Source organism: Ambystoma mexicanum, chromosome 3p (genome assembly GCF_040938575.1).
Source record: "Ambystoma mexicanum isolate Mex_15411 chromosome 3p, UKY_AmexF1_1, whole genome shotgun sequence".
Classification (NCBI taxonomy): domain Eukaryota; kingdom Metazoa; phylum Chordata; class Amphibia; order Caudata; family Ambystomatidae; genus Ambystoma; species Ambystoma mexicanum.
The window spans coordinates 313,659,379-313,672,172 of record NC_090925.1 but is presented as its reverse complement, the minus strand read 5'-3'; the positions used below and the strand labels follow the sequence as shown (position 1 = coordinate 313,672,172).

The 12,794-nt window shown below is 47.7% G+C and overlaps 1 protein-coding gene across 2 annotated transcripts in view; it reads right to left on the bottom strand.

Moving 5' to 3' along the window:
- Positions 1–11,652, bottom strand: part of SAMD10 (sterile alpha motif domain containing 10) — a 410,349-nt gene extending 398,697 nt beyond the window's left edge. Inside the window, exon 1 of one of the 2 annotated variants that reach the window (XM_069650844.1) lies at positions 11,200–11,652. In XM_069650844.1, the coding sequence (XP_069506945.1) occupies positions 11,200–11,275 (76 nt within the window). In that variant the 5' untranslated portion in view covers positions 11,276–11,652. The remainder of the gene's footprint in view (positions 1–11,199) is intronic. The other variant, XM_069650845.1, reaches the window with a different exon arrangement.
- Positions 11,653–12,794: the final 1,142 nt, after the last annotated feature.

Below are 12,794 nucleotides of genomic sequence, written 5' to 3'. Positions count from 1 at the left end.
TGGATGGCCCAACAATTTGCAGTGTGACACCAAGTGAGGAAACAATTTTGTAGATCCCACCCTTTCCATGGTGTTAGTCCAGTCAGCGTACTATAGACATTTTGTGACGTGAAGAGGATTATTTACCAATGTATCTCTAGGGAGACCCAAATTATCAAGTGTTTTCAAACAGGACGCCTGTAGATTTTGTTATATGGCCACATCAGTGGTCCCTTGTCTTAAGCCACTTCCCAACAGTCTACGGAGGTTTGTCCGGTGTCTGTAATCAGCCGTCTAAAGAAAGAAAGGCAACGCCATTCAACCAGTGTGCCCATAGATTGAATACCCAGTTCATATCTTATGGAGCCTATTGGTACTGATTTTGTCAGGCAATTGATTATTGCCCTCCATATCAGTTCTTTCAGCATAGACAATTCCAAAATCATCCATTCTGGAAACAGTTCCAGTCCATAAATGATCTTAGGTATGACTTTGGATTTGTAAAAGCGGAGTACAGGACATATCAAATATCTTCCAAATTTCTGATCAACCTTCTGCATCTGAGCAACCTTCTGATGCAGTAATTCACAGTATTGTTGTTTATTGTGCTCATCAATAATTGCAAAGTCTAAATACTTCATGGTGTTTATAAACCATGAGTAGCCAATCTGTATTTTGCGGTTAATTAAACGCATTGTCTTAGAATTAATACAGAGACAATTTGTCTCGATATAGCAACAGAAGGCCATGATCAAACGCTGCAGACCTTTTGGAGTTTGATCAATAAGCAGGAGGTAGTCAGCATATGCACTCCATGCGCCCTAATCCCTTCTATGATGGGAGCAGCATAAGAAGCGTTATCCAAACAAGACCCAGCGTCGGGGATATAATGGTTAAAGAGTGAAGGGGAAAAAATACAACCTTGTTGCAGGCTATTAGTTATTTTAACAGGTTGAGATAGCAGACCATCTGTATTTAATCTGACCTGTATATGGGAGTCCCCATGTAAATGAATGAGGACCGATAGAATTTCTCCCGGCAGGCCAAACATATTCAATTTTGCCCAAAGCCTTGTCCTATCGACCAGCTCGAATGCATAGACAGGTCCACTGCTGTGATGTAAATTGTGTTGCCCCTGCCTTCCAGGCCTTTAGCTGTAATGCTGAAAGGAGCAGGCATCTCGCTTCTGTCCCAACTGACTTTCTAAATCCAAATTGCTGGCAAGATAGCATCGAGTTGCAGTCAGACCATTCATCTAATCTACTAAAAATAAGCCCGGCAAAGATTTTAGAATCTGCATCCAGTATAGCAATCGGATAGTAGTTATTGGGTTTTTTCCTATGCACCTGCTTGTATACTGGAATGACGCATGTAAAATGCCACGAGGATGGAATACTTTTTGTTCATATAATATCTTCAAACAGTATTGATAAGGCCTTGGCCCATAACTCTGGATTCCCCTTAAGTAATGCATTTGAGAGGTTGTTTGGGCCTGATGCTCTTGACCGACTAGCCTTCTGTATTTGATGCTCAATATCCTCTACTGAGAATTCAAAGTTCCAAGGTAATATCTTTATATTATACCAGTTTTCTTCACTATCTGTTCGTAAATATAGACTACCAAAAGGACCCACTTATACTTCCGCTGTTACAGCATTAGTTTGAATACTTGTCTGTGATGTCTCCAGCCTATTTATTAAAAGCCAGAAATGTTTGCTGGAGCCGTCTTTTAACGCCACTAGCATTGCTTCACTGTCCACTTGGACAAGCTTTGAGCGATGTTCTTTCAACCAATTTTTACATTTCTGTCTTACTTTCCTTATGCCCCCTTTTAACACTTCACTCATGCAATGTACATTTCTTAGGAGACAAATCTCTCTATTGCACAAGTTTTTGTTGAATCTTACCAGATTATCATAAGTATGTTTATGTTTAACAATTGTCATTTTGGTTCTAGTTTTTTTAGTAGATATTTCAGCAGCCCAATAGAGCGAACAAACCTTTTATGTGAGAACAGAGAGCGCTTTTCCTCAATGGTGGTACCTTCAATTTTCTTTTGCAAAACATTATTTACTTTAGACACATTATGCTTGTACCGTTTTACTCTTGATTTGGATTGATTCACTGTAAGATTAACTAAAATTCTGTTCGGGATTTTTGTTCGTTTCCAAGAGTCAACTTTGCCTCCAACATACAATGGTCACTCACTTTTGTATCGGTTATATTAAAGGAACTGATCACTTCCAGTAAATAATGGGAAACAAATATATAGTCTATAACAGAGGACAACCCCCATCTGTCCAAGTTTTTTTATCTATATTTTGAGTGCCTATATCATTCAAAGAGTATAGTCCCCAATTTACAAAGAATGAGTGCCAGAGCTGGCCTTGCAATTTCTTTCGTCCCCATCCCATCAGACAACCTGCAATGGTGCACTTGGACCCAATAGTAGATACAGTTAGTAGACTGCCTACCCTGGCATCGAGGGATGTGGAAACATTTACTCTCAAAATTTCAATGTTTAGTTCACCCATAATGGCCACCTGCAGCCCAGTGTATAAGATAATTTATTCCATAATTACCTCGCTCATTAGAGCTAACGTTTCCAGTAGATTTAAATTCGGGAACCAGTAAACATTTATTATGAGTACAATAAGAGGAGCAGAGGTAAGTTTAATCTCCAATCCAATTGCCAAAACGCCTTTCGTTACGTGGATACATTTTAATGTCTTCATTCCCATACTATTTTTGATTGCAATCAAGAGCCCACCCACTGGGCGTCCTATACTGCCCCGCGTAGCCAACTACAAATGACTGAAAATTTGTTTAACTTCCCGCACAAATCAGTTGAATTTTGTAAGTGTGCATGGCCACAGGAATTCCAAGATAAGATCGAGAAACAGTAATTGTTGTTAAAGGTTGGACTTAAGTCTTTGAGCTGGTGAATAGAATAAGCGCCAACCACCTCTACCTCGATTCATCATCACCAGAACTTTGGTCTCTACCAAGACTCGGATTTCTGTTACCCTTCCCAAATCCCTGATCTCCAAACGTAGCAGTTATGCTTGTTTGAGAGCTAGGGAAACCAGCACTGAAGGATAATCCATCATAACCCATTCTGTTAAACAAGCTAACTTCCCGGAGTACTGCATCGAAAACAGACCGGGAATGAAACACCAGTCGCCCGTGATCAAATCTCTCGGGGTGAATGAAATCCACCAATTTAATATCTGCCAAAGACGGGGTTCTTAATGAGGGAATTTCATTCAGAAGGGCAAGGACTCTCCCTCTGTTTAGTGACTCCGGGCCACCATAGCCAAGCAGATAATATAATTTAATGCTAGGGTGATCAGAGTGGCATGATTGTCTCCACTGCCCCGTGCTCAATTCACTCTAAAACACGGATCTAGCAACACTCGCCCTCCCGTCTATTTATATTTATTTTTCCTACATTTCCATCTGTACTCCTCCACATTTGTTTTCTTGTCATGTTACATGTAATTAATTGCCTTTATTTGTTTCTCTGCCATAACTTAATTAAACCTAGTATATTTCCACATGTGTTGATATGAAAAAGTTGGCATTCGGTGCCTGTGATGGAAGCAGCAGAGAGCTGGCCCCTGCAGATCAAGGCGAGTTCCGCTCTCACATCCAAGACACATGGGGGAGCATATGCTTAACACACCTGGAACACACAGCAGACTGTGCCCCCACAAATCAAAGCAAGCTGCTTGGCATAGTTACTAGGTATGGACACATTGGCTTCATTTTCCTTTCAAACTTGGGCACACCTGGAGATGGAGGGCAACAGGTCAAAAGAAACCTCTGTTTTTCTCCTTTAAACACACACACGCACACATGTGCTCAAATCATAAAACACACCTATGCAGCGCACAAACCCAAAGTGCTCTTCATCCCAACATGTTCATCTTAAAATAAACCGATGCTCCTGTGGTTACTGCCGACCTGGCCACATCTCTTTAACCCTTTAAACGGCAGGCGTCATGCTGCCTGCATTGCCGCTGGACTGCAATGCAGGAGCCACGGTGTAAGGAGAAAAAAACAGCCTCAATGCTGCCTTTTCCCCCGTCTTTTACAAATAAAAACTGACAGGGACAGATTGACTTCCTGCTGCATGTGTAACAATCAGTAAACATAGAAACCAGGGCAGCCTTATGCAATGTTACATTAATAGGTGTTTCTACTATGCCAAACCCCCACCATGGTTGTTCCAGGGAGCATGGGCTTGCCCCTGGACTGGTAGACTGTGCCCCTGCCAGGGGTGTGCAGATCTTAGTCTGCTGGAGGCAAGAACATAAGCGAGGGGAAGTAAGGGGATGGGAGAGCACATGATGCAAGCACAGGCAAGGCGACAGGCAGCCGGGGAAGGATGCTCTGTACATGGGCGTCATTTTAGGGGGGGACAGGGGTGTTTGTCCCCTCAACTTTCATGGCACCCCATTTTGTCCCCATTCATTTGGCTGGGGCACCGTTTCTTCAAATGTCATGTCCCCCCCCCAACTTTTTCAGCAAAGTTACTGCACTGGCTCTGTAATTGGGGGCACATCAGTCCTGATGGGTGGGCCATGATGCTGTCACGTCTGATGGTTAGATGGTGTTTCCCAAGCAGATTTGGAGAGTTGTGACCAGGCTGGGCTGGCAGCCTCCACCCCGGGGAGGTGGGCGGTCTCCTCTGCAGGAATCGACCCAGCCCCCTTTCAGGATTGCACCATTGGTTCATCCCTAGCCACCCCCCGCTGGTTCCCTGGAGATGTCCAGCAGTGAGTGCCTGCGTGAGTCCTCCCTTCCGCCCAGCGCGCAGGCTGTGCTCCCTTTCCTCACTCTCTGAGGAGCACTCGGTGTGCTGGGGAGATATCAAGTGTTGCAGGCAGGGGCGTTGCTAGGGGGGGGGCTAATGGGGCTATAGCCCCTGATCTTTTGGTGGTAGCCCCGGATAGAATCTCAGGAGCTACAGCCAAAAGACTAGCTAGCCCCTAGTCCCAACAGTTCCGAAATCAGCATAGCCCGGGGTCATTTCCAGACCTAGCAACTCCCCTGGTTGCAGGCCTAGACCAAAACCTCCGGCCTGCTGGATCTGCTGGACTTTGGATGCAGCTCCGAATAGTGTGTCTGCCCCGTGTAGATGATTCACATTGTGGCGCGGAATCCATTTCACTCTGCAATTGCAAGAATCGGACCCCGGCATGGCTGGCCCAGCGGCGCAGGATACGGTCTGAAGGGGGGACTTTGGGAGGGGGCGTCGTTTTACTCTCTCTGCTGGGAGTTAAATGACTTTTAGGGAGATGGTTTCATGTTAATTCGCCGAAATAATCCCTTCGTGGTAATTTAATTCAAAGTCATTGCTGTGAAATGTTACTTCACATTTCATTTTTGGGCCCCCGCCCCATTCTCCTTCACTGCCACCTGTACCACAAACCCCTCGCCACCCCCCTTTTGCCCCTTAACCCACAACTACATAGATAATTCAAAGTATTCCGAAGTCCTTTTAATCGTTGAAACAACGGGATACCTGTAAAAAGGCAATTCCATTCTGCCTTTTAGGCCAAAAGAAAACTATTTTGGTGACAAAACAAGTGCATTTCTGTAATTCTCACTTCTTTGCAGCTAGTGATTCTCTGCGCATGCTCGGCTCGCGTTTCCTCTTCAGGTTACTCAGCAACAACAGGGGAGCTCCTTCCTGTTGCAGTGCTCTGCATGTACCACTGATCAGAGCACGTGTGCAGAGTTGTGGGGGTGCAACATGAGGGGGGAGGGGGAGTGGGGAGGGAGAGGCGGAGGGTTCCACGGCTCCCATGTAACCTTGGTTTCTTACTTTTTGTTGGCGCATTTCACTCTCTTTTTTTGTCTGAAGCATGTGCCTGTTTTCAGGGAGTTAAAGTGGATGCAATGCCACTCATCTGTAACCCCTATGGCTTCCTTTTGCTTTACTGTGAGGCCTCCCAGCGTTTCCCCAGACTCCCTTCTAGGTTTCATGCTAGTTACCCACCCCCCCTGGCCCCTCTTCGGAGCTTAGATTCCCTGTTCGCGCTGGTTAGAGAGTCCCTGTCCATTTAGACGCAGGGCGTGTCCAATATAGTGCCGTCCTCTTTCTAATTCCGTGCTATGGTCTGTTGTAGCGTTTGGCCTCCGCTATATTGTCGCTGCTTTTTGCAGCCCTGGCCCCTCTGCTAATTGATTGCTAGATCTGCCAGGAGACTCACCGAGCAACGGGAGGCTTTGGTGGCCGCTGCATTAGCTATGGCGCACAACAGGCCTCTGGAGAACCCTACCTTCATGCATATGGTGGCACCAGAGGCAGACAGGGGGGCGCCAGGTAATGAGGAAGTGGGCGGGGATGAGGGAGTCCACGGTGTGGAAGGGGAAGGTAGGGAGGGTGACCCGACCCGTAAAAGGGGTTTAAAACCCAGCGCCTACAGGCAGTCACCCTCTTTCTCCATGCTCTGCAGCCGAGGGCAAAGCGAGTTGAAGAGCGAGGTGGCACTAGACATTTTTTTGTGTTGGGTAAGTAGGAGGAGGTCAACAGGGGCACTGTGCTCCTGTGGGTAAGGCCTGGCCCACTTCACCCCAGTAGATCGGCCCCTTGGGGGTCCGGTCCTACTCCTCACAGACCTTTCACGGCAATGCATTACTGTGGGGGTTTGTTTGGGGGGTATCTGGTCATTGCATCGAATGCAATACCATCGAATGCCTTTCCATCTAAAGAATGACATCGAAATAAAAGCATTGAATGCAAGTTTTTTTTAAGGTAAGGGCTTTAGTTTAATTTTAATGGGTTTTAAAGGGTAACAAAGGGGGGTTCTGAGGGACCCCCATTAAAAAACCCATTTAAAAAATGCATTCGATGCAATTTTTTTCAATGCTTTTTTTGATGGAATGGTCTGTCGATGTTAAGAATTTGTTGGAATGACTATAAACCGTTTGGGGCAATGCATTGTGGGACGGTTATGGAGGACATTGCTGGCGCTGTCCAGCCCGGGATGCTATGTCGGGGAAGCTGTTCCCTGTGTACCGGAGAGTGTCGGACATGTGCTTGGAGTACATTTTTAGTGTTGCAGGGGCCTCTCCCTCTCTGTCCGTTAAAGCATTTCCAAGTGACTTATAGGGCCTCAAACCATTAGGACTCACCTTTATACCTGCGCACAGCGGGTACTTGTCAGGGGAACATACCGATGCAGACTATGCTATACGCCCCACATTACTGCGCCTTGTGCTTTTGAACTGCTTCTGGTTGCGTGCTCCTGCTCCCGCCACCACAGTGCTTGGGTGGCAGGCCCTGGGTGGGGGCTATCTCACGATTAAGAGGTATTAAGCCCCCACCGCTAATACAATTTACCTCGCTTGGAAGCAAGCAAAGCATGTAAGAGGACAATGGTCCTGGGGCAATCCATAAGGGGGTAAGAGGTCAAGCCACCTGGGGAAGCGAGGAACCGGGGAAGAGATCGAGCCACCGGGTGGGAGGAGGAATACTTGGGAATAGGGCAACACCAACAGGGCGGGAAGAAAGCAAATGGGGAAGAGGACAAATCACCGGGGGAAACATATAAGAGGGTGAAGGGCAGGATGCCTGGGGAAACCCCAGGGAAAGGAGTAACTGCGTAAGAGACAAGAAACCTGGGAAACATGTAACTGTGCAAGAGGTCAAGACACCTGGAAAACATGTAACTGTGTAAGAGGTCAAGACACCTGTGATAAGATGAACTGAGTAGGAGGTCAAGAAACCTGAAATGGCCGCCGTTTGTAAGAAGGCGATCATCTGAGAAAGGTTATAAATATGTAAGGGCTCCAGCTCAGAGCAGAGCCCTGATGCTGCGCTGCCGAAAGCGGAACACCTGTAAGTTACCTCCTGCCTAATAAAGCAGTTGCGGCCCTATCCACCCACAATTGCTTGTCCACTTGATATTGTTGTGGGGGCAGGGGGAGACATGGGACATGGATGAGGGGGAGGGTGCGGCCATAATCAAGAAAGAGATCCACAGGTGCGGAAAAGGTGAGCAAGCGCAGGTACTCACAAATGGTCTGGGAAGGCGGGGGGGGGGCTTGTTTGGGCAGTTGCAGCTAAGTATGTATGTTATGTGTGTAGGTTTCTCATACAATGCTTAATGCTGCCTTCAGACTGTTTCAAAGTGCTGCAGGTTCGAGGAGAGAGAAATGGGAAATGGGGGCAATGAAGGAATTCGGTCTACCTATTATTATTTGGTAGTGATACTGCTGGCGCTAGACACTGATATAAGCCGCTTGCCCTTTTGCATCGTACACGCACGGAGCCCTGCACTGTGCAGCTATTCGCTTCTACTTGCCTTCTCATGGTGGAAAGTAACGCTCCTTAGTCTCGATCACTTTGCAAGTAGGCGGTCTCGCCTCCCATTGCAAATAATCCCTCCACCGCCGATTGCACAATCACCCCATAACCTTCTTGCATGTGTCCATTACACTGGTCCAGGGTGACCCTGTGGCTCATCTCATCAGCCAACCCGGGCTAATGCGAAAGCCGGGGGACAGCAGCAGTATTTGGGCCGGGCTCTCGCCCAGGTAAAACACTGCACAGTCTGCAGCGGGCCCTGCGCTATTCTGACTGCCTCAGCTTCGGACTGAAAGGAACAGACCGGGTTATCTAGGCCGGGAAAGTGGCCCACTGGCTACCCACCATACAACATCAACAGATTGGAGAATTATATGCCTTACCTCTAGCTATCTACGGTTAGGCCCCCCCATTAGCTTGCCAAAGCTGTGCCTCCCTACCACAGACCAGATGCCCAAAGTCGGTGTCCCAAAACCTGCTGGTTTCCCATGCTACTTTTTAGGGTACATCTCTAGACCACCACGCCTCCACCACTGGAACACTGTACCGATGCATTTGTGCCGTGAACTGCACTGCCTTCATCAAGTTCTGAAAGCATATGATCCTCAGACCTGGCGCTCCAGCTCTTTTCGCCGACACACCCCTTTGTCCTTCAGGGGTCAATACATTGAGTACAATTAAATTGGGCAATAATAACACTGGATAGCACAACGCTTAGAAATGGTAAGGATCTGGCCTCAAGCACTACATAAGGACCCAAACTATTCTCAACTTCTGCCCCTCTTATTCATTTCCGGATAACATTTCTGGGCCTTTAATGCTGCTTGCTGGCAGTGTTGAGCTCTACACAAAATACACAAATGATATAAAATAAACCTGTTTTCAGCGTGGTAGGCATGGCGCACACGAAGTGCGTGCAGGGGTGGATACGATGGAGAACACTGTCTATGCAGAGGCATGGGGACGTTGAACACAGAGTCTGTGTAAAGTGGCATCTATGGTCCACACAAGGGAGTGCACATATGGTGTGGGTGGTGCTTGTTTTGTTTATGGTGGGGAATGAAGCCCACAATGTGAGCAGGGCGGTGTGAGTAGTGCACACAAGGCATCTGCACAGAGAGGAGGTAGGTCTGATGCATTATGTCTGTATAGAATGATAGGTACGTTGCAGGTAGATTGTGGCAAGTATTGTATATATTTGGTGTCTGCATACATGTAGGTATATGGCTCAGCGGGTTGCACGCTCGCTGCTGAAATCTGTGTGGGATCAGCAGGTCGCAGGTTGGAATCACTGCAAGACCAACTCAGCCTTTCATCCTTCTGAGATAAATAGATGAGTACCAACTTTGGCCGGGTGATAGTAATTGCATGTAAATGATCTATGTGCAGAGCTTTGGCAAACGCACTATATAAATGAGAAAATATATCATTGTACTGTGAGCCGACTAGGGATGATATACATACATATGGAGTGTACAAATAACAATATGGTACACTCTGGCACAGAAGGTATAAAGCGGTATATATCGTTCACAATTAGATTGCAGAGCAGCTGACGTGCTGCACATAATGTGTGCAGAGCTAAGCATGTTTATGCACGCTGCTTGCAGAGTAGTTTGTGTGCTGCCCACATAGTGTGTGCACAGATTGGTTGGTGTGGTACACACTGTGTGGGGGGAATCGTAGGCATGGTGCAAATGACAATTGTTCAGAGCTCTATGTACCAATCACACAGGGCCTGCACTGCTCGCAATAAGGAGTAGGAACCGTGCACAAGGTGCCTGTAGAACGGTAGGTATAGTGCATACATGGTTTGTGCTGTGAAACAGGCATATACACCCAATGTGGATAGTGCAGAAGATACAGCATGTGTGGAACTGTAGTTGCAGTGCACAAGGGGAAATCAGTTGCTATATTGCACCAGTTTGTGCAGAGCGATAAGCTTTATGAACACGTGTGTGAAAAGCAGTTGGCATGGTGCACACATTGTGTGTGCAGGCGTTTCAGAATGGTGCACGCACAATGTGAGGAGAGTCGTAAATATGGCATGCACATGGTGCGTGCAGTTTGTATGGTGGTGTAGTGCCCACACGGTGTGAATGCATAGCACAAACTATGCGGCGCATACATAGTGTGTGTGCGTTCATAGACGGCAGTCACAGTAAACACACTGGGCCTGATTTACAAAAAGGTCTCCACTGTCAAATGCTTTTGTTAATCAGGCCCATCGTGTGTACAGAGCTACGTATGGTGCACTGTGCACAGATGTATACTTAATTATATGGTGAAAACACGGTGTGCACTGAGTGATATAGGCACATATCACATGATGTATGAAGGGGTCGGCACAATTCCCACATTATGAGGTAGATATTGTCATATGCCAGAAGTATTGGTGTACACGGTCTGTGCAGAGCATTGTGTGTGGTGCACACGGGGTGCACATCAGTAGGCGTGGTGCACACGTGGTGTAGAGGGGTTGTGGGTATAGTGCACGGGCTTTAATGTGGCAGGTATACTGCTCGCAGTGAGTTCAGTGCTCATCACGTGAAAAGGCCGCTAGGTGTGGTACACATCGTCCATGGAGAGGTAGGTACAGTCCGTGTACAAAGTGTGTGCAAAAGTGGACATTAGGCATCCAGTGCGTGCTAAGTGTAGACGGATATATCGCCCGCGTTAGATACGGTGGTGCACATGGCGTGCACAGCGTGATGCACGGTCCCGTTAGGTAGAATAAACAAGATGAGTGCAGAGGGGTGGGGTGCGTGCACACTTGCTCAGAGACCCTGCGCGCGGTGTGTACAGGTGCACAGTGAAAGGCATCATGCATGCACACAGTGTTTACACAGGTAGGCGCGTGGCGCGCATGGTGCGTGGAGAGCTATGTAGCGTGCACGTACCTTCAGTGCCCTTCGGCCCCGGGTGGCTCATGCTCAGTGTTGCATCGCGATGCCTCAGGGGGCTGCTCCTGGACATCAGGGGTTCAGGCTACGGGCTGGCGTGCGGGGTGCAAGCTGCCGACAGAGGGGCGCGCGCAAGGGGGGTGGGCGGCGATACAGGCAGCAGTGGGGGGCGCTGAGGACAGTGCCGTGCGGGGCGCAGACGGAAAGGTGCAGGCAGGGTGCGGGCAGAGGCTGCTGAGGAAGGACACGGCCCTCTCCCTCCTTCCCCTGACTGCACACACCTCAGCGATGGTCGAGGGAGGAGGCTCCGGCAGCTGCTGCTGCAGCCGGAGGAGGGGGCTGCTCCCAGACCCTCTTATCTCTTTGGCCCCTCCCTCTTTTCCCCGCCTGGTCTGACCCGCTCAGTGCTCCCTCGTTGCTACTGTAGCTTCCATCCCTCCGGCACTGCCCCAGCACGCCCCTTCTCCTTCCCGTCTGCTCTTTCTATAACCTTCCCTGTCCTCTCTCCAGGTCCCCATCCACGCGCGTTCCTATCCCCGTATCCCCTTTCCCGCCATCTCCCATTTCCCCCACCTTAACTCCTCTTCCCTTGTCAGTTATACCCCACATTCTCACTCCTCTTTTTGCTGACCCCATCGCCTTTACTATTTTCCTTTCCCATGTATATATTCACGTTGTTTTCCTTTGCCTCTTCCATCTCCATGCCTTTCCCACCTTTCGTTTTCACCACCTTTCCCCATCCCCATGTCTTACTCTTTCCCCTTCCCTAGCTTCTCTTCGCGTGTTTGTCTCCTATTCCCCATCTGCACCCCTTTCCCCCTTCTTCTATATACCCACCATCTCCCACCGCACTCACTTTTTCTTGGTCCTGTCTTCCTTTCCTACAACTCCTTTGTTCCCATTTCCTGTTTCCCACCTCCCCTCTCTCACTCCTTTCCCATATTTCTTTCAGGTCCCTAACTCACTTCCCTCGGCTGCACGCCTGTTTCCCCTTTCTTCTATGCCATCACCAACACCCATGCTACCCCCCCTTTCTATATGCTCAGTACCTTTCACAGTTCCCATCCTTTCCCCAATTCCTACTTACACCTCTTTCCTAGTATTTCTTTTTCTCAATTTATACCTTCCTCTCCCATTCCTATCTCCGACTCCTTTCCCTATTTTATTTTCACTTTCGTATTTCCCACCCAACACTTTTCCTGCCTGAATTAATTCTAGAGGCTCTGGTTGTTTTTCTGTGTCATTTCCGGCTAATCTCTGCAGTTCTTGACTCTTCGCAGCATTCTCCAGCCACTTTCTGTGATGTATTCAATGGATGTAGTGCTCCAGATAAGATTTTGAAGTCAGAGGATTTTACTCCCTATTTTTTAAAGTTGGGAGTAAAATGATTTTTTAGGGAGTACAATTGTAACTATAATTCCTAATGGGAGTATTTTATAAACTAGCAAATAATAATTTCTTTGCACCTTCATGCACAATAACAGATACACGTTTACTTCTTTCCATCAGGGAGTATCAATAGTAGTTTCTTCCAGTGATACTGCACACACTACTAGTATATCTATGGAGCTTTGTAGGGAACGCAAGGCGCA